Raw genomic sequence first — 23,402 nt, 5'->3', positions numbered from 1 at the left:
TTAATGATAGGTGAAACTGAAACAACGCATTAAGTGTGTGTAAAATCACTGCCCTCATAGTTTTGTGCCTTAAATGTATGTTAAATTCTATGCACAAAAAACTCTTGTCATCAAACTTCCAGAAATTTGCTTTTCAGAAATCTATTTTTTCCCATGTGACATACAGAAATACACAGATTCTGCCGTTGTTCAAGTATATGAGTAAAATGGATACGTGATTGCTCAAAGTAACTAGCTTCATCTCTCAAAAATGCACTCTCCGAAAAGTATATATTTAAGTGTATGGAAAGAGGCCCATGTGCCAAAGCTGCTTTTCAGTATTGGCCTTCCAAATTAAGATTCGCCCCACAACAAGAATGATATGTTTTTTTATCTTCAAATATATCACCTGTTTCAGGCTGGGCACCCAAAACCAGAGGCCACTTTTGACAAGTCCAACAGCAGTAATGCTGTTCTGGCTTGTTACAACAGTTTCCATGTATGTGTGAGATGGGATGAGGTAACTAAACAGTTTTGGTTTCCAGTACACTTTGTGACATTGTAAGGAAACTGGACATTTTGAGGTATATTTTCCTGTAACTCTCATTCCAAGCTTTCCTGCCTTTTAGGATTTGTATATTCCATTGCATGTAATGTAAGAACATTTCGGGTATATTATTTCTTTTTCTGCCCTTTTTTTTTCTTTTTTTTTTTTTTTTGTACTACACATTGACTGTCTGTGAAAAAGCTCAGTTTTCACAGAAAGCAGAGAAGAGAAATTTTAACATTAGCTTTGTATTTATATTTCTGAAAGAAAATTAAGGGCATAGTATTACAGTTCACCCAGGTATCACCGAGCCTAAACTCTGTTTCATTTACTGGAAGGCAATATCCCTAATTCTACTTTGAATACTGCAAGCTGCTAACTATGTGCAAATAGTAGAGCAAAGAATTATTATTAGCTTAATGATGTGCCAAGGTTGTCACCTAACCTGATTTTTACTGGGCAATCTCAGTCTGGAGAAAACTAAATCATATCAAGTATAAACCACACCTGCAAAGCCATTAAGGCATCCTGAGATATGAATATCAGCCAAATGCAAGGTAATAAGACCTAGAAATGCAGCTCCTTGGATTACTAAGCAGGATGAATATTTACATGTGCAGGGAATATGGAAACAGTACTATGCATGCACAGAGAAGGCTATAACTTCCATGCCCGATTCTGGTATCAAGACTTGAAAAAATGATGCCAGGAAACACAAAGTGTTTCAGAAAGAACTACAGGAATGAACTGTGGTTTGGAAATTCTGACTAACAGAAGGAAACTGAATATATAAAACATTAGTGTTAAGTCTGTAGAACAGATTTTGAAGGACAGAGTAAGAGGCACCAGCATTAATGGAAACAGGGTAAAATGCAACATACACTTTAGAATTCTAGGTAAATCTGGTAAGTTTTTCTCTGATAACTTATTTTATACACAGAAATGTACTAGAAACCATCTGTCTGGTTCCTGCAAAACACATGCTGAACCCTCCAAGAAATCAGTAATGAAAGAAAAAAACCCCAAAGGTTAATGTAACAGTAATTTGCCTGTGGAAATGGCTGCACCAGAGATGATGTGGACTGTGATGAAGAAACATGGCGCGTTAAGGAAGTTATGAGTGTTTTAAGGATGAGCCAGGGAAACAAAGTTATTAGGAGATTTTGACACAAAAAGAAAAAACTTGTTAGTGAATCTAGTAATTATGATCACCTGCATTCAAGAACAGAATTCAGGCTGGAGGACGTGAAGAAGCACCACTGATGAGCAAGGAGATCGACAGCCTAGTTTTTGAGCCACTAATGAGTGTGGCTTGTTTATCTTATCAAAATGAAGTCTGAGAAGGGACTGTGTTCTGTAAATATGTCAGAAACAAAAATGAATGGAGAAAAGGTATTTAAGCTGAAGCACAATTTTGACCCAGGAGCAAATGGTCAGAAAAAGTGCACGAGTAAACTTGGCTGTAACTTATAAAAAAGTTTCTAACCAAGAGATTAGTGATGGCTGTGAAACAGCCCCCCAACAGAAATAGAGGGGAAAAAATTTCTAATTCATTCTAGAATAGAAATCACTGAATGTGTTTATAGGACCTGACGCCTGTGATAGTAGAGAACTGTACTGGATGACCTACATGGTCATTTCCTGTCTTATGTCCCTATGTTCCAATTTAACTTATCCCAGAGATCACTTGGCCAGAATCTGTAATTACTTACACGTGGAGATTTCTAACACTGTAAGATGCACCATAAGTATAGCAGAACAGGCATTTTACAATGAAAAGGAAACTTGGAAATTTAGTTGAGTAACAAGCTGTGTGTTTTTAATAGTGAAAGTTAGTGACCTGCACAGACATTGACATAACAGGTTTCAGTCAAGACTGGCTCTTCCCAAAAGATGTACAGAAATCAGAAAATAATAGATGGATCAAGAAAACAGGGATATTGATGTCATGATAACTGGATGAAATTTTGCTGATCTGGCTTATGATGAAGGCCATGACTCGATGATAATTGCCTTTTCTGGCGTTAAAACTACGAATACTATTTAAAGCCAATGGTGCTATGTCTCATGAGGTCAGAAGTAGAATTACAATGTTAAAATGCCATATATCTTTTCCAGTTCTGGCACATAGTTAGCACCCACCTCTAGTACAGAGCCACCACAGTTTAACTCAGTATGCTGAAGTTACTATAAAATCACATGTTCAGATATTACATCATAGATGTAATAGGGATACACAGTAGATATGCAAATCATGTAACAGATGATAAATTTCAGGACCTAACATTAGGTTACATCAGCATACTGGAAGTCACATCTTCTGAGACCTTCCCCAAGCACAGCACTACTTCTTCTGATTGATCTTCAACAAATAGTTTTTGGCCAACTAATTATAAATGTGCAGGAGGTCTTCTGCATGCCAAAAGTATCTACATATGATCTGTATAAATGACAGCCATATTAGAAGTTATTTTGACATGTGACTGCAAGTCTTCTTGTGGAAACTTCTGCCTTTGATTTTTGTGGTGCAGTACAATTCTCTGGCAAAACAGAACAGACTAACTCCTCTTTGTGCAGGCAACACATCCTACACAGAATAAGGCAGAGAAGCGATGACAGGACAAGTAAATTTAATAGAAACATCTCTGGTACACCACAGACAGCAAACCTTTGCCTGGACACTTGCAAATTATGAACAATCTCTTCCACTTTTGAAGCAGAAGCATATAGTAGCAATAATAATAATGATAATAATGATGATGATGATGATGTGAAATATTTTTCTTTCTTTTCTCCTTTCCCTTTTCTTTTCTTCCTATTTCTTCCCTTCCTTTTTCTTCTCTTCCCTTTTCTTCCCTCGCCTTTCTCTCTCTTGTATGTGGGTAGGAGGCTTGTTTAGTGACTGTAAAGTGCCTTCTGCTCCCACCAAACACTTTGAACACGCAACCTGCAGCTGGTGAAGCGAGGGAGATGAGAAGGGGTAGTGATGATGGGAGGGAAGGCACCAAGCTGAGTTCTCGGAAGAGGTTCAGCCACATAGCATCTGATCATTAATGTCCATCAAACATGTTGGCTTGCGTCCAGCTTGCTAAGCAGAATGGTGTCATGGCAATAAGATGAAGGCCCCTGTGCCAAAAGGTTCACCGCCTCTCCAGCCTCTTAGGCTATACTGAGGATGACCTGCCCTGCCACTGATTAGGACTACCTTATGGGTACTGCAAAACAAACAACATAAAACATGCAGTTGGCGAGATGTTTGGAGAGGTGAGATAACCAGCTCTTTGAAAACCTGCAATGTAAAATATCAACAGGGGTCATATATCCAGAAACTTGACTATTAGGTCTTTGACAAACAGCAGTGAAAGAACAAGTCAGAAATGCATTACTCTCCAAATGATGTTGAGAGTGATCCCAGAATAACAGGCTTATTTGTATGAAGAGAAATGAACTAGACTGAATGCTGTATCATGGAGCCATGAATCAGGGAGCCTAAGTTTACAAGCACAAGTGCTTATAGCATTGTGCTTATAAACTGTGAGATACAGACATTCATCTTAAAATCTATTGGTATTTTGGTTTTATCTTTCTGAATCAAGGAAAGGCTTTTGTGTTCTCCCTTTTGTCCCAGACTCAATACAGTCTTATTACATGATCTGGCCGCAACCATGTTTTGCAATGCTAAGTCTGTTTGCTCTTGAACAAAGGGTGAAATGTGACATTGCATACCTAATCTACTCTTGAATATGTTACTTTTGGATATACTGCCCTTCATCTGACTTTTTTCAGGCAAGTTCTGTGTGATTATAAGGGAATTGTTTTTGAGATTATTAGGTCTACAACTTCTAATACATTGGTATTTAAAATACAAACCTCTTGAATTTTCCACCCTTATGACTACATTATTTCCAAGAAATACTTCTTGGAAATGGACGCACGATATAAAGGGAGCTTTTATCTTTGCATAGAAATCATTTGATAGCAAAGTCTCCAAGGTTTCTCTTTGAATTCAAGTATGCAAATTTAATAGAATTAAACAAAATACCCTAAAGATGACAGAAAATCATGGTACTTGAGACAGGTTTAAAAATAAGTTTCCTCATCTTTACCTTGATCCTGGTCAGAATTTTTAAAACATATTTAACTTGTGGGCTAGGTTGTCTTTTCATAAACTCAGTTATTACTCAGTATCCTTTCTTTAAATAGATTTGTCTATTTCAATTCATGGCATGTGCTATCTCTGTGGGACTCTACGGAAAAACTGTACAGTCGTTTATCTTTGTTATTTTCTGCACGATTTGGAATGAGTAATCATATTAGCTCAGCAGATTTAAAAATAATAATAGTTCTAAAACACTCTGCAAGAGCTGTTAATTGGAATAATACTAAAGATAAGGTGCTAAAGATAAACCAGGCACCATTGTCATGGATTCCAGTCTCTCAGCAAACTGAACAAGATACTGTGGCTCTTGCATCCATTTCATTTTTACTTCATAAATATAACAAAAAAGGTAATAATTCAGTTTAATTATACTCTAATCAAAGTACCACCTTTGATTCTCCTAATTAAATAAGCTGAGCATAATTTCTTTTTCAGATGCTTTTTAAAAATCTTTACCTTTTCCTTTGCTGTCCTGTTTTTAAAAAATAACATCCATATGCACAAAACCCGAAGAACATAAATCTTGAACCTTTGTGTAGATCTCAACAAGGTGCCAAATTTTCCTGTACCATTGTTACTTTAGTTTACATCACAGATGTTATAGTAGATGTAATAGTGTTGTTGTTCAGTTAGATATTTCTATAAAAGGAAGGTCAAGATCTGTACACAATGTAATACGCATTTTTGTCTGCCTATTATTATTTGCACAACTACGGTGACTGCTTGGGGAAATCTATGTTTGGCTGAGTAGTTAGTCGTTACCTTGAAGAATGATCTGATTTTAGGTATATTTTGGCACAGATATAATTCATCTTTTCTTCTCCCAATTGCCTCATCTTTTAAAATGACACATCTTATGATGCAAGTGCAAGAAAATATAGTAAAAGTACCTTTATCTGAACACAGAAAGGCATGGTTTATTAAAAAGAACAAGAACAGGTTCATCTTAAAGTAATTTTTGGTCTGGAAACTAAGTCTATTAAGGAAGGTGATAATTGAGACATGCATCTACAATCCTTCAGTCCATATTACATTTTGAAGAATAAAAATTAGAGATTAAACTTCAACATTTTGTATTTCCTATCAATATGATTTTATGTAGGTTTTAAAGAAAACTTTTATTTCCTTAGTGCAAGTGAAAAAGCTTTGTTAGTCGGAGCCAGACAAAATTTCCAAATATATGGAAATATCTAGATCTACTCAACTCTGCATGTGCAACTCTGGCAGAACAAAAAGCTGATAAAATAGAAGTTAACTGTAAAAATAATAATTCAACTTGCATCAAAGATGACTTCTACTATTTCTCAAAAAAAACCAAACCAAACTTTTTCTGCATTGTTATCAGAAAAAAGACTACCTCAGAATTTTAAAATTAAATACTATGCTTCCTCTATACACTGGTACTTACTAAAGCCATAGAACAATGTGCTGGTAAAATGAAATTTATCTGGGTTCTGTAGGGTATCCTCTCATATTACAACTATAATAATAACAAGGGAACAATAATGCTTTAGGCAAGATCTATGCTCTTGGCAAATTATTCCACATTCTTGGTTTATTCTGGATTTATTCCCAGTTTGAGATTTCAATGAGGAAATGGCTGAGTTCTTCTGGTACAGAAATTTGGGCTGAACTTTCCAAGATTGTCTTACCTACATGAAATATTACATTTAAACTAACACATATAGAAGTTTAAATATAAAACTTCTTTTGTTGAAGTTCCTCTGCATTCTGCAGTTACGTTAGGGTCCCCTTCATCACTTTATTATTTTTCTTCTCTGTGGTCACTGTCAAACAGTAGTCAACTCTAGCTGGGTGATAGAAAGTGCTCATATTCCATCTGAAAGGAGGAGTGATGATGTATGGCAAGCAGTAAAGGAGATGCATTTGGCCTTTTACACACTTGTTATATTGTTCTAAGAGCACTTCAATAACCATTATAATAATGATTACTAAATACAGCAGAGTTCTCTGGGGCAGAATCTATCAGTGCCCTTGTAAATGTGTTTAACTGCTAAGACCCTGGAATTTCTAACACAGTAAAGTTCAGTACATGCTTGAGTATTTTGTTATGGAAGGTTTCACATATTACATAATGTACAAGAAGCAAAAGCATAAACCTGCAGCTCCACGCCAACTGGTCATCATATGACCAAGTAGAAGGAAGGCAGTGGTCCATGACTGCGTGGTTAGTAAAGCATTCACAGAACTGAGTTTGAGAGACATGTCTTTAACATTATGTTGCATTGAAAGCACACAGTCCCTGTTGTTAGTCTAGTGGTTCAGTAATTGCTCTTCATAACTTACCTGCTAGGTACTTGAGCATGTATTATTATTCACTTTTCAGGATGGAAGGACAGGGCGAGAGTAAGAAATTCATGTGACTTTATCAAGGGAACCAAAATAAGCCAGTGATACAGATGTGAATAGATGTGAACTCCCACCTTCTAGGCTTGTGCTGCTAGGCAACGTTTATGGTGCCTGGGTATCAATTTTATGATGTATTTATTTACAACTTACAGTCAAGGATACCGTAATCATGTGAAAGGCTACACTGCGCAAACAGACTGTCAGCCTGACCAGGTGGTCTTGTAATTCTGCCTATTACCACTCTGCACCCATTGTCCCTCTTTGCTTTTTATGATACACCTTACATTAATATAGTCTCTCAGTGTCAGACACTGTCTTTTACACACAGCACAGATCTTCCAGGCTGAATGTTGCCAAAATCAGTCTTGGCATGCCTGGTTAAAACACCTATTGACTTCAATAATACCTGCATTTTCCCTTGCTGAACAATGCTGCCATGTTCCAGGAACTACGCTCCAGTTCCACTTTGGTCCAACAGTTTCAGTCTCTTTAAACACTTTTTTTTTAATTAATGTCATCTTTTCTGACCCAAGAGCCACCCACCACTGAACCAGCAAGTCTTTTGCTACATTCAAAATAATGTTCAGACCTGCAAATGCAAAGCTTTAAAATCCTTTCCGCCAGTCCTATACAGTGGAAAAAGGTGTGATCACTGGAAGATGAGGAATTCCCTGATCTATTTAACAGGCAGGAGGGTAAAAAGAAGAACTAAAAACTAGCCTCTGACATCAGAAGTTCCTCTAACTACTCATTTCCTTCCATGGTCATTTTTGTTTGACAGTAACTTATTAAAGAAAATTAAAAAGGTCTTAGATTTTGTCATATAGGGGCATTTGGGGTTTTGTGTGTTGTATTAATAAAGATCTCTGGGCTATGCCACAGAGAAAATGTGATAGCCCAAACTTGTAGAGAAATGTATATGTAAGTTATAAATAGGTTGTAAGTTCTGAGACCAGACATAAATGCTAAAAGAAACATGGGTGTACACTATTTAGCCCCCAACTCCCTATTAAAATTATCAAACTTCCATTAAGAAATCAAGCAAAACAAAGCAATGATAGAACGGAAGAAAGAGAGGAAAACAGTCAAGGTTTTTGCTTTTAAATTTCACTGCAATTCAGATTTCATGACTTGGCACTGCTGTGCAAAGTAGCATTTTTCAGTCTTATTTCTTCTTGCAGAATTACATCATTACCTCAGAGCAGTTTTAAAGGACACTGAGGATGATGTATTTCAGTTGAAAATGAACAGAGCTGATACTTCAGGAAGGACTGACCGCCAGGTCACTACAAAAGGAAAATGCATTTTTAGTTTTATACCAAGAAAGCTTTTCTTTCCTTCAGAATCCTCTCCTCTTCCCCTTGCTGTGTACTTGCACATACCAGGTACGTGTACCCTTACACTTGCACACAAAAGCAGATTCAGGAGATATGCTTTGATGTCAACCTACCATTCTGATGCCGTTCTCAAAGGCCTGACGTGCTAGAGAAGCAGGTCCGTCCACAGTCTTACCGTCGTCATCGGGCCCCCAGCTGGCACTGTAGATGTGGATGTGCTGAGGATTAAGACTTAGAGACTTTGCTTCTACCATGTCTGTCACATCTCCATCCAGCATCCGTACACCTTCGGAATGAAAGATACAATGAACAGGACCAACCAACTCAAAATACTTCTTTGGTTTGTTTTTATTCCCGTAGGGAGAATTGGTAGGATGTTGAACTGAATGATCATAGGAATTTAAACTGCTATTTTAAAAAAACCCAAAACCTCTTTGGATATGAGCTTTTCCAATAAAAAAAGTCTCTAGATGAAAAAATACAGAAAGGAAGTAATATTTTGGTGTCTCTTCGAGTTTTAAAAATTATCTACGAGTCATTTATCCACTATACAGCCTTTGAACTCCAGCAATAAAGATTCATGCTAAAGAAAACTTTAAAAAGTACTTGAACCTTGAAATGCTTGTGTCTCAATAATATATGATTTTCTTTTTCCTTTTATACAGCAGTGAAACTGCAGCACCTACTTTGAGTCATTCATAGCCCTAAGTCTGTTGACAGATGTAATAAAAGGATTACTCTATACCAAAGAAGAAACTGGGGAAAAAGCTCCTGTGTACTGACTGATTACCATATACAGTAGCAAGACAATTAGACGAAGTTACTAACGTATACCCTATATGTAACACTATTCAATCTGAAACTATATTCTGAACATCCTCTTCGTGCAGAAGTTTTTGTAAGGTATAACTTGAAATTCTTGTGTTAAAAGAATCCATTCATGTGGGTTTGGACAAGTCAGTGTGCCAGCCCTTCTAAAGTGAGTGGCCTCATGATGTTTTAAGATCACTAGATTGAGTAAGGTAGGCTTAAATCTGGAAACAAATTAAATCTTGAAGTTGTTCTTTTGACTAACTGTAAGATTTTGACTGAAGTTAATTCTGACTGAGAAAACCACCAATGCCAGTTTTAACCTAAACAAGAAAAAGGAACTACATATACCTAACATAAAATCTTATCAAAGAGGTGTTAAATATTAAATGATAATTAGCATGTAACTGTATGATAGTACAGAGAATGATTACTTCCACAAATAACAAGTTTGATGCTTTTTCAATTTTAAAGGCCACTGCTATTTATAAGCCAAATTTACATATTTTTAATTACAGACACATTTTATGTTGCTCATGAGCTCAGACTGAAGTAACTTGAATGTTTACCAAGGCCTTAACTTCCAATTAACAAAAGGCAGAGGGGGAGCTTTGTGGACAGAGGGTCTTCTTTTTTCTTAACTCTAATTGACTCAAAAATGAAAAGTGATTGTATTTCTATACTCACACAAAAGCTGCCCATGTTTTGTGAGATAATAAACTTTTACAAACAGTGATCTCACTATGAACTTTACTTTGTAAAAAAGTTATTAAACCAACTCTGGGATTCTCAAGTTTTATTTTTCTTCCTCAGCATAATCTCAGAAAGTTAATGATGGGTGGAAGTTGTGTTCTCAATTTCTTTCAAGCACACTAAAATATATCTAGTTCTGAATAAAGACAATAAAAGGTACACTGCTTTTGAAAGAAGGAAAATAAAGCTTTCCTATATGTCTCTGTTGCTGTGTAGCAAGCCTAAATAATAGTACATGCACCTGGCGAACAGTAACTCCAAATTCTGCCATTGGCACCTGAAGTAATTCACACCAAGTTTTTTTTGCCAATGGTGAAGTGGTCAAATCTAAAGCAACATGGAAAAGGCTGTGACTCAGGTGTTGCTCTCTCTGGCCAACAACTGACAGACATGCTTCCAGGGTGACTTTGAACAACAGACATCTCACTGGCTATTCAAAACAAAAAGAATTCCTTCCCTCCCTTTACTTCCCTCTTCCCTTCCCTTCCCTCTTTCCTGCCTTCCTTGCCTCCCTTCCCTTCCCTTCCCTTCCCTTCCCTTCCCTTCCCTTCCCTTCCCTTCCCTTCCCTTCCCTTCCCTTCCCTTCCCTTCCCTTCCCTTCCCTTCCCTTCCCTTCCCTTCCCTTCCCTTCCCTTCCCTTCCCTTCCTTTCCCTTCCCTTCCCTTCCCTTCCCTTCCCTTCCCTTCCTTTCCCTTCCCTTCCCTTCCCTTCCCTCTTTCCTGCCTTCCTTGCCTTGCCTCTCTTCCATTCCCTTCCCTTTCCTTCCCTTCCCTCTTTCCTGCCTTCCTTGCCTTGCCTGCCTTGCCTTCCTTCCTTCCTTCTTGTCTTCCTTGCCCGCCTGCCTGCCTGCCCGCCTTTGCCTGCCTGCCTTTTCATTTGTTTCCCAGATGCCTGGAGTAGTTAATTCTGCTGATCACAAAACCTCCAAACTGCATTAGGCATGTGGTGGTAGTGTGAAAAAAGCTGTCCAGAATGCAATTAACAGACTGCATTTGCAGACTGTTCCACCTAAGACTTTAAAGCCCTGTAAACTTTTTCCAGTATTTGCAGTAATTGCCAAAACATAAGTGGCATTTTGGTCAGAACAAACTTTCAATGAATCACAGGAAACATGCAAAACTGAGCTGAAAGCAAGTTTTCTTTTAAAATGTTTTTTTTTTAATCAGCATCTGACTTGAAGAAACAGCTGAACTAATTCCTTGTCAGCTGAAGACAATCTACATCTGTTGTGCCATAATTCAGTGTAACTGTTTTCCCGTCAGGACTTGAGGCCAGCCAAGCAACTAAGCTCCCAAATCCCTGCAGATGCTTTGCAACTTCCACAATCAGTTTGCAACAATAACACCACACTAATAATCCTGTCCTATAAAAGGTCTCACAACCTCTCTAAGGTGGTAATTTGCTATGTGTGATTACTGCAGAGAGTCACGTTAAGAAAAAGAGCTACCCCTTTGGTGCACTAGTTTGTCTTCCAGTGAAAGGGCTCAGCTAAGGGCTTCCAGTAGCTCAGCTAAGCACAAACTGCAGATACAGTGCATAATTTTTTATAAGAAACATGTCACAACCTGTAAAAGAACTGAAGGTCTAGATTGTAATTTTACTCAAATTCCCTTATCTGCAGATTACATCTCCATTTACATCGTTGTAAGGGAAGGCTCAGACTTTCCAAGGATATTATTTCTGACTTATTTGTGGTCAGAGGTTCTTAAATGTGTGGAAATGAGACAAGTGCAAACACATTTCGAAAAAAGTGAGCATTACTGGTGGCTATCTTGTTAACAACTTCCTATCACAAAGATTATAAATTGGATTTGTTCAGCTGTCAGTATTTGACAAAATATCAATGGAAATTATTTATTTTCTGCTTTGCTTTATCTCCTTACTACCCCTTACATGTCTAGAGATGCTTTTTAGTTTGAAGAAAAAATACTTATTGCGTATTCTTACTGTGGCAGAGCAAATTCAACATCACTCTCGGCAGGTGCTCCTCTACGTAAGGACAATGTAATTGCTTTTACCTCTACTCCAGTTTCTCCTCCAAAAACGCCCCAGGAGGGTCTTTAAATCCCTGGGAAACAAGCAAGCTGAACACTAGATCAGCATAATATGACTCAACATTTTTATACTCTATCTGGCCTGTGGAGAAGGAACACAACCACTGCATATTCACATGTGTAGCTTATGGCTTTTCTGAGGGAGGCATGCCAAACAGAGGTCAGCAGCAACAAAATTCTCAAAGGTATATACCTAGTGGAAAAGAAAGTTTAACCTCCCTTCCCAATACTCTGGAATTCTCTCTTGCCTCTGACTTCCTTCAGATTACCTGCTGAGCCTCCTGAAGTCTTATTTTCAAGTGCTGATGCTTTTAAACGGTGGCATATTACCTTAAGTGAGGTTTACACAGTTACTATTTTTCATTTTTCTTTTAAGAACAGTGTTAGTGATGGCTCTGCACAATCATGGTGACAAATGGAGTGCATAAAATTTTTATTTCACTGAGACCATTGAAATTTCTTGAAGGCTGTTATATTCTCCATACAAAATAAATAAATAATAAATAAAGGCACACATATCCAGTCTTTTTTGTTCACATTAACTACATTCATATTATGTCCGTCGGAATCAGTTTTTACACTATATTTAGAAAAGGCTGTGATTCAGCTCATATGCCTGTAAGGTTTCTAAAACATTATTATTGCACATTCCTAATGCTTAATAAATAAGAACCTTTTAAGAAGCCACTGTTACTAATGAAGAACTTTTCAAGGACAAGCCCAAGCTGTTACAGGTTGTGCGACTAACTCATAAATGAAATTTCACCAGAAGCTATCTTTTATCTCTGTTACTGCACTAACACTCCTCTGACTCTCATTTGACAACACATTAGATCTGATTTCATAGCTGTTGGTACATGACCAAATGCCATGTTCACATGAGACAGTCTGTTTATCTGCCACAAACTCAACTCACTTGGTCAGTTCTTATTTTCTAAATCACTCTGACAGGGCAACTTTGTGCAGGCAGGCTCTCCACCTGAAGGGAAATTGTTTTTCTGCATCACTCTAACCTTACATTGGATCAGGTATTGTCTATCCTCTTGAAGCCAGCAGGAAAACAAAGCTGACATTAGGATGATGTTGTGTGCTTTGGCTACTTTGAAATGCAGCTGTGCTCACATTTGATTTGGGCCAAACTTTTACTGATCCAGTAAAGAACAGATACAGTACTATTAACTGTGGAAACATGGCCTCAACTCTGCCTGCTCCTATTTCTGAACTGTCATCTGCTGTATATATAGGTAAACATGTCTCTATTTTCACAGATGGGCTCTATTTTGGGACAGAAAATCAACAATTAATGAGCTTAAGCTATAGGTCTTTCTACTGAAAGCCAATATACTAATCCCACGATTTCATCAAAAGTTCAGGGTAAAACTTCACTTGAAGCATTTAAAATCTGGCACAGGCAGGCTACAGCCTAGGAGATACATAGATGACATCTAGATAGTCATCTCCACAAATTAACCCAAAGATCTTAATTGAGTAGCCATTGACTAAGAATTCACAGAAACCACTTGGAACCTCTTGGCTTGAGTGACAAAAAAGTGCAATTGAAACTTGTATTTCAGGCAATAATCCTATCACACAGAGGGATCAATAGAAGATTCTCTCCAATCACAGCTAAACACAAGAATGTGTTATGTTTCGACAGCATTGTTTTGGGATCAATATGGAAGGCAATATTCCTGATGTATACACTTCTGGTTTGCCAAAGTTCACCATGTATAGCTCTGAATTTGTGAGAAAACCCAAATGTCCTTATTCTGGGGTTTGTGTTTTCATCAAAGGTCTCACCTTCTATTTTTCTGTGTGTACTGAAAGGCAGTGTTCCAGGGAGCATTGGAGAAGTGTCACTGCAGACAAACTCCTTCAGTACTGATATTTAATGACCACTCTGCAACTGAGATTTACTTGCTAACGCAGCTAGGTTTGTTACTAATACATATCTCCTTCTCTTGTTAGAAAGGTCTGAATGTACCATTTAGCACAAATGGCTCACTGCTTACTTTTTATTTCTGGTGGGATATTGTCTCACATACCTCCAATTTTGGCATTAAAGGCGATTCCTACTGTGCAGTGTGAGTTGTTTGCTGTGGCTGCCACTTCTCCAGCACAACGGGTTCCATGCCTGCAGTCAAACAAACATTTTTCCAAGTAAGCACAGACCGTTGAGGTTAAAGGTTTTTGACTTTGCTCATCCTTAGGTGCAAAAGCACAGCTACCCACAGTGTCTTGCAATACTTAATTCCTTACAGTAATTTGCACCCATGCTCCAATACTCCTGTGAACACATTTTAACGTTGCCACAATCATTAAATTCTTCATTGTAGGCTTTTTAGCTACTGGAAATGTGTGGTTTGCAATAAAGACATATGATGATACATAATCCACAGCAACACAAAGAACTCGTGGATACCAGGTTTCTGATTTTGAACCAAATCTTCCATTAGAAGAATTTTCTGTCTTCCAGACAGAATTTTTGTCCTGCATTGTCTCACAACTGCTCATGTTGCTAGTATGTAGATCTCCATACAACCTCTAAAAGGCACAGCCTGTACCACACTTTTCCATCGGGAAGATGACTGCTGTTCAGAGGCAAGCCTTAAAACTGGCTATATGCCAGGTATGCTCAAAGCTTCTGTACAGGCACATTCTGGTCACGCCTTGGGCCAACCATGAAAGCCTGCTGCCTTTCCAGAGACAGAAAAAACAAGAAGCTCCTTCCACATCAGAGGTACACCCTGCGACTGGAAGCAGAGTTGGGCCGCAAGGGTATAAACTGAAGCTGCTGAAGGGAAACACAAAATCTCCAGTGTTTGTTCACCCCCTTCCCCACTGTGCAAAGCCACAGTGGGATGCCTTGCCTAGCCCTGAACCATGTTCTCTACAAGGGTGACAGCAACCACCCATATAGCTACCATGGCTACAGCAGGAAAGCTGTTGTGATTTTTGCCTGCAATACAGGTTTCACAGGGTGTTTTCTACCAATAAGTTTTGCCCTCATCCTTGTGCTGTTAAGCAGCTCCGTTGCAGAAATGTGACACAAGCAAGAAGGAGCAGACCTAGTGAGTGCTGTGAAGAAGAGATACGAAGTTTCAGATGAGACAGGAAAAGAGATGGGGAGTTGATGAGATGGAGATAGAAAGATAATGTAAGGCTTGGGTAGCCACAAAGAAAGAAGTTTAAAAAGTCAAGGCAAAAAATAGATAACAACATGGCAAGCACTTCACAGGGGGCTAAGTGAGGTCAGCTGTGTACACAGCCACTCTTCTGCTGGTGGTGGTTAACAGACTGCTTACATAGACATCTGGAAAACACACGTGTTTTTGAATTAAAGTTGACGCCCATATTACAGACAAGAATCACAGTTGCTTTCTCTTGGTACAGCTTGTTTTGGGTAGAGTCACTTCTTATTTCCTTATTATTAGTGTAACTTTTTTCCCTTAATCTTTTGAGACACTTAGATAAGAAACACTAAGATAACTTGTTTTGAATGGATTAACGTAAAACAAGAACACATAGGACTAGGAAAAAAAGAGAGGAAACAAAAAAATAACCAATATAATTAGCAATGCTAAGCTGTTAGAATTTCAAAGGAGATCATTCAGTTTATCAGATAAATAAGATATATATAATCTGTGCGAAAAGTGTAATATTTATGCAGAAAATCAAAGTGACAAGTTGGATACTGATAAATCTTAAAGCTGGATCAAGGTTTCACAACTATATGTATATCTCATTTGGTTGCCAAACTTGATCAGAGAATTTTTCAAGACTGAATTTGCAGTTTATTTTTCATATGAAGCCTCATTTTTAAGCCGTTTCTTCATTTGAAGAAAGCCTATTTAACTCTAATTGATAAAACAGTATTTTATCCTATTACAGAATTACTTTGAAAAGCCTGAAATAGATAATCCAGGAATTAGAGGTGCAAAAAAGTTTTAAAAATATACTTCTTAATTTTCAAGGATTTTCAAATAGTGTGATAGCTCTGTGTTTATTTGAAGTAGTGTCTTTAAAAAATGTATTAATATTTATAGGAAAATGCCTGTCTCAAGAAATATTTACAAGACATATGATTCACAAACTTCCCCTCTTCTCATTATGATTTTGTCAGGAGGCTGCATGAAGATGAATGGAAGAAACAGCTCAAGTTTCTCTATGGTTCCCAGGAGTATACGGACAGCTGCTATTTTGTTACCTACATCCACACTGCACCATCAAAAGGGTTGTATTTCCACCAGATCACCAAACCCACCCTGGTCCCCCCAGCGTCATGTAATGTTTGTAGAGGGGAAACAGAGGGAATGTGTGGCAGGCTTTGGAGGTGACTGCACCTCCCAGCAGCAATCCACAGTTAACACGGGATTACTAGCAACATGAAATTAAATTCCATCTGAAGTAAAGTAACTGCAGTGGTAGATGTAGCTTCAGTAAGAAGTAGCGAAGCCTTTAAAGGACTGGTATAGTAGCAGGGAAGTATAGGAAGTAGCATGACACATATTTTTTGAATTAAAGTGCAGTAAGAAATTTCATGTAAATTTCTCACAGAAAAAAGCATATTCCAGAGAGAATTAGATCTTCAGACAGTTTACAGCACACAAGTTCAATCAACTTTGCTGAATATTTCAGTAGTACTCACATACTAGAAAATCCTTTTTATCATATTGAAAGTCCAGTAATGGTATAATTCTATTTTGTAAGGAGATTTTTATGTTAGGATCTTGCTCCTCTGCCAAGATTATTGTTAACTGCATTCTACATTTATAATGGAAGTGACAAATATAAAAGTTGTTTTATTCAAGGTCATACGTATAAAATTCCACTGACAATCAGTTTCCCACTGTGTGAATTAATCATATATGCAACTGAATTTGTTTTAATCAGTTATCTGTTATAGGTCCTCTAAGTAATATTTCAACTACACTGTGAAAAGGAAGATCTCTAGAAGTCTGCATATAAAAATCATGTTATTTCCACATTGCTTTTAATTTTCCCTAGTCTAGATTTTTGCTTGAGGTCTGTAGTTTGGAACAGACTCGAATTCTGCTGTTAAAATTAGAAAAAGCTTCAGATTAATCATTACTTTAATTTGTTAACTAACTTGATGAACAAATATGATGAAACTGATGCTGGAAATTGACCAAGTGAGCTTGAAATCTATGAAAACTTTTACTCAGCATGAAATCCTGAAAACTTCAAACAGTTTACGAGGGCAGCATAAGCAGCAACAAGAGGTGAAACAAGAGATGCTTTCAAGGTAGCATTTTTTGTGAATGTATATATATATCAAAACATAACTATCACCTGTCTTTGTGGGATGCCTGCATCCCATAGAACTTGTTTAAAAAGTTGATGCAGTCCTAGAACACAGCATGACTGCCACTCTACAAAGGCCTATCTTGATGAACTTTAAGGGTCGATGCTTCATTTCACTATAGCCTTTGCCAGCTCATGTTGACAGGAAGTAAGTTTGCAGGCTATTAAATGGCACCTTGAAGGAACACTTAGCTAAAAGGTTTTGCACTTCTCCTTTGTGTTAATGTTGGGGTGATGAAGTATCACAGAATAGAAACATGAAAAAAAGCTTGGTTCTGAGACATTCTGCCCATCTACACATGGGTTTCCTATCTGCAGTCTAATAGAAAGAAAAGGAATGGAAAGAAAAAAAGCTTTTTTGTTGTTGTTTGTCTCATAAGAAGTGACAAGAAAAATTGCTATTCAGAGACACGTTCAGGCTCCAGAGGCCATCAGGTAAAAGAAATAAGATGTCACAGGCATTATCGGCCTAGTTTTAACTGCTTTAGCTATTTTGCCATTCAAGTAAGTACAACTTTCTCAGAAATGTATTTATTTTAGCTTTTGTATATGAGAGGGACAGAACAACAAAGAACAAGGAAAATATGTAGGCAATTAAGATCGATTTTATTCTCTTTTTATAAAAAGGAAATTTGCAGTCTGTCATTATGACAGCAAGGTGTCAAAGACTTACTCAGGAAAACCTTAGTAAAGATAATATTTTTGCCTTATGATGCCCTTGCTATTATATGGAGAACTTGAAACAAATTATTGAAGAAATACTCTTCTATGAAAAGATGTATGACACTTTTTTCTGTGGCATGCATGAACAGTGCTTGAGCACCTGGATGCTAAAGGTAGAGTATTTTGATGGCTCTCTAAGTAAAAGAGAAATACAAGAGCTGCACACTCATCTGTTGCACACAGTAACTTTTTTCAATAACACTTTTTTCTGAGACAGAAATGGCTCAGTATTTCAGGCAATGATGGCAAGAAAAAAGGTGCATATAATTAACTATCACTCCCCATCCCATCGGCATAATTGAAATGCAAGACGTATCTTTCAATAATTACTCTTAATTTGCCTTTCAGAAGAGGAAAAAGGTATAAGGCACCAGAAACATATTTAAGACAAAAGTTAATTAAGCTTGCCTCTGAACACTTAGGGTAAGGAAATATTCAGACTTAGAGAAGACAGCTGCTGGTAATTTGAAAAGCCCCTGCCATGTAAAGTGCCTCTGCATTTCAGAGCCTCCCTTTCTAACAGTTATTCTTTGAATTCCACAAACACTCTGACCGTGCATTTCTTTGCTGCGTTTTACTCTTCTGGAGTTCATCAAGTATTTCAGAACACAAAAAGGTTGGGGGACCAGAGGATTTAAAGCCCTCCAGCTTTTCATGACACAAACACTACAGTCCAGCCCACTTCAACCTGTCACCAATAAGTCTTTTCAGGATGGCAACTTAAGGAGAAAAGACTTTCAGAGTATTTCAATGCCAGCCCATCACAAATATCTCTGGGCATACCAGTAATTTACTGAGAGCTACTCAGCAGAGGAATTAGTTTGTAAACAAATGAAGAAAACAGTGGGGGTTTGGGGAGTGTGCTTTTTTGTTTGGGGTTGTTGTCTTTTTCTTTTTCCCTTTTTTTTTTTTTAATGCAGGGAAGTGTCTACAGAAAAGGAGAAAACTTCACATCCTTGCAAATTCTATGCTGCACATAGTATAAGAGTGGATATTAACTAATTGTAAAAAGGTTAGAATAACGAGTCTGAAAGTTTACATATGATATACATTTTAATATGTTCTGCTTGAATAGCCTACTTTTGATAGCCATCAACTTTCTTTCTCAGCCTAATTACATAATAGATATATTCTTTATGCATTCTTTATGCATAAAGACAATGCATTAATATTAAGAAAAAAAAAAACCTTTCATCTTTATTACAAATAACAGTAGAATCCTAGGGATGGAACCTGTAACATGAACTAAACTATTCAGTTGGTGGATATTGAAAATTATTGGACTAAAGGAACTTTAAAGGTTAAAATAATTTTCAAACCTGTGTGAGGAGAGGAAGAATGGAAATTTAAGTAACCATTGTTATCTGTAGGGAAATACTTGAGTTGCCATTTATTTTTTGCAAAACTCTTCGGTTAAATTTTCAAATATTTTCAAAAATCTCTCTTACACTGGAATATATTCACAAATAGGTAAATGTGACTATGAGACACCACTGCTGGAGAAAACATGTATTTTAATAGCAATCATCAGAGAAGCGTTTTATCAGAAATGCATTTTATTGAGCAATGTTTTATGTAGTGCATAAGAAATTATGGGTTAGACTCGTTCATACACAAATAGCTCTAATAATCTTAAGGATGAGAAATATTTTCCGAAGTGGCACTAGGTTGGGATGTTGTTCTAGGAACGTCTGAAAAAGGAGATATAAAGAAACTGTCAGAAGTTAAAAGCATGGGCAAGGAAAAGCTCAAGCTTTAGACTTTAATCTGCTACAGCTGAAAAAATAGTAAGAATAAAGCCATTATTTCACAAAGGAGCGATATTTGGATATTAGCAGTGGAGAAAGAGATGACAAAGTAAATGTGAAAAACAAGTTACACAAACCTGAAATGTGAGATATCAGGAAAAATGCCAAAGACTTGGGTGTTACATCACCGACAGTATCCTGTTTCTGAGTATCACAGTGTTGTAATGTGGTTACAGCACAGGACTGGAACCTGTTTTGAGTCAAGGTCCCCACGGCTAATGACTTTTTGCATGATTATGGCAAGTTACTGAAAGAATAACTTCAAAATATCTCATCTATTTCTCACAAATAAAATAAAAGATGACAGCATTAAAACAAACACATGGAACACTTCACAGCTCAGACACGCACATCTTAAACTTAAGAGCGGGGATAACAGTGATGCTGCCTTGCCACTTTCTCTACATTTGTTAGCTGTTAGCAGTAAGCAGCTAATTTGTCACAAGTGTGAAGTTCTGATATGAGCCCAGCAAAGGACTGTGCTTCTACAATACTAATTACCATTTTACAGTTTTGTTTTTGTAAGTGGGAAAATCATTCTGAATGTATAAAACAAATATGCCTTTTTTCTGTATTTTCTACCAAAGGCAAAACAAACAATGAATAGAAGGTCTGATGGAGCCTATGAAATATGACATAGAATAGGAAACAGCAAACAAAATGAGCAAATAATATATTTAGCCAAATATATAGATTTACGTATTAAAAATAGAAATAATTATTAACTAATGTCTTGATATGTTTTAACCCAAGGTAAAATTTTAATTTAGCTTCTTCTAGAGGGAAAAAGGCATTGCTAGGAAGATATAAAATAGTTCAAAACCCAGCAAAAAGCAAAATTTTTCAGCTGAGCTCTTTCTTTTCACACAGCCTTTCACATTAATTGTACAGAAACCTCTTTAAGGCAGTTAATCCAATTCTTTTTCTCATTCATTAAAGGAAATCACTAGTAAAAACACTACAGTTTAGTTTCTGTGCACTGGAATTAAACCTGTTGAGCAGCAACATCAAGGCCATTATTACCTTAGAACAGTATACTGCTATCTAGGTATACCTAATCAAAAGGACTATTTTGTTCACTTTTGAAACTGAAGAATATGAGGCTGCTTAGACTTCAAGGCTTCTACACTACATAAGCAAAAAGATTTTTTTTTAACCTAATTCAAACTGGTTGAGACGCTGTAGAAGGGATGGAAAGTCATAGAACAGGGAGGATGTGCTCCAAGCAATTCCAGCAATCATTTTTACATATATGAGGGTGGTTGATCCTTTTTTGTGTGCAGCCCAAAGAACAGAGTAGCATAAACACTTGGGAAGAACTGAACATCTGCCTATAGTTTTCTCTTCTTAATCTGTGAGACTAGACAGTTTTATCAGTTCACTTGTGACACACAGAAAAAAGGACAAATGAAAGCCCAATTACAAATCTTTTTGAAACATGGCTAACAACTACTGCATTATACAACTCAAGGAGATGGACAAAATCAGGCATGTATTTCTATACAAGAAAAATCATCACCTTGTAAAAACTGTTAATTTAGCTAATTTTTTAAACTTGGAATTACTGGTTCAATGCAATAATTAAACTGTCTCTCCCCAGTCTGCAACAGTCTCGGTGAAAAGAACACAGACCTAGAATTTAGATTCCGCAGCATCCCAAAACCTTACTTATTTAACTTCTAATAACAGTAAAGTAACACTGTACTCTTGCACAAAAAAAAGGAATCCTTGGAACTTACCAAGGCAACCACTAAAAATACCAAACAGAATAAACCACATTCCCACTACCACCTCTTTCTTGATTGGGAAACAATTTCTCTCTTACATGCTAAAATTGCCAGCAGATGACAGCACTAAAATAATGTACATCATTCAGTGTTTCAGGTCATTCAGTGTTTCAGGTATCTCTGGCTGAAATTCACTTTGTCTCCACAAAGCAGAAACACCTTGTATCTTTGGGAAGAATAGATGTGGATGTGCGGCTGCCCCTCTGTGGTTTTCTGCGTGAGGCTGGACATGGCTGGCATGTGCCGTAGGTCATCCGTTGAGAAACAGCTGTTCTCCTCCGCAGTTCCTGCAGATATGTCTCATTGTTCAATTTAATATCAGCACACAATATATCCAACATACATATTGTGGAAAATAGTGGATATTGTGGAAGATCGTGGAAAAAGAATCTTTCTGGCAAAAGTGCTGATATCCAGCCCCTGTTTCTCTGCTCATTGTTTACCACCAAATTACTTGCTTTAAAATCACTTTTCTGCTGAGCAAATGCATTTTTTTGAACTTCCTGTATGTGAACACAAGCACTTAATAGACACGGTATAGTCCACAACTATGGACTGTTTCTCCCTTGCCTGTTAATGCTATGGTCATATCAGTTATATCATATGGGAACTAATGAAACATGTTTGAAGCACTAAACATTGGGCATGTTATGCTTTCATTTCAATGTGACTGTAATCCTTAGGACAGAGCAATCAATCAGATGCTGGACACAGCAAAACATTGTACATACAGCCTTCACTATTCCTTTGTCTATACCAACCTGACAAATCCTGAACCTGGAAGCTGCAGCGGAGATAATGTCCCTGACAGTTCACATTCCCATGCTGCAGCCAATGCACTGTCCTCTAAGGTCTTTATATTCATGTTTAAGCCTGCAAAATGGTGCTGTCCCATGCCAAAGGAATGCTGTCTGGATACATACTGATCCCAGAAGACTAGAAAATAACCTCAGCAGCTGCCTCACAGGCACCTTCTCTTTCTCTTTCCCTTTCCATCTCTTTTCATCCACATGCAAGAAACTTAGATACTCACCAAAAAGAAAAAAAAAAAAAATAATCAGTTGTGACACAAATCACCTTGTCATTTTCATAGTCAATGCACTAATGCATTACACAGATTTCTAATTGAAAATACAACCACCCCAAAGCAATCAAACAAAAATCCAAACCTGATAGCATTCATAAAAGGAGACTGGAAAGAAATAGAATAGAATAGTTTGGGTTGGAAGGGACCTTCAAAGGTCACTTACTCCAACCCCAATGCAATGAGCAGGGGCATCTTCAACTAGATACATTAAGATAACAGGAAACCTCACAAAATCATTAGATATGTTTCCAGATGATGTCATGAGATGTGTTGCTTCCTCAACAACTATTTTACTCATAAATGGCACTGACTTAACTGGAAAGATGTACATGTATCTAAAGAAACAAGAAAAATCTTTGCAGCCAGCTTCTTATTCCATTTTAACAATGTTTTATACCCTAATTTACCCTTGTTAATTATGAACATAAAATATTTCCACCTGACAAAAGTATATATAAGATGAGACTTGGAAAGTAAGTCCTTACACTAATTCTTCCATGCAACTATATGGATAATGAGCATAGTTTAAGGTTTTGTTAATGGTTTTGGAGTCTAAAATTAATTCTAAATTGGGAACAAGGCCTCAGATTGCAGAGGAAGTTAGTGTCACTCCCAATATTACTTCCTACAAATCAGAAACTCCTGGTACGCTTTATGAATGCT

At 37.2% G+C, this 23,402-nt stretch overlaps 1 protein-coding gene across 2 annotated transcripts in view; it reads right to left on the bottom strand.

The window, feature by feature from the left end:
- Positions 1-23,402, bottom strand: part of PCSK5 (proprotein convertase subtilisin/kexin type 5) — a 253,347-nt gene that overhangs the window by 138,908 nt on the left and 91,037 nt on the right. For both annotated transcript variants that reach the window (XM_030469899.1, XM_030469898.1), the window contains exons 6-7: positions 14,055-14,143; positions 8,506-8,678 (exon numbers count right to left, since the gene is read on the bottom strand). In XM_030469899.1, coding sequence (XP_030325759.1) covers positions 8,506-8,678; positions 14,055-14,143 — 262 coding nt within the window. The remainder of the gene's footprint in view (positions 1-8,505; positions 8,679-14,054; positions 14,144-23,402) is intronic.

This window comes from Strigops habroptila, chromosome Z (assembly GCF_004027225.2).
Source record: "Strigops habroptila isolate Jane chromosome Z, bStrHab1.2.pri, whole genome shotgun sequence".
Classification (NCBI taxonomy): Eukaryota; Metazoa; Chordata; class Aves; order Psittaciformes; family Psittacidae; genus Strigops; species Strigops habroptila.
This window is presented reverse-complemented; position numbering and strand designations above follow the sequence as displayed.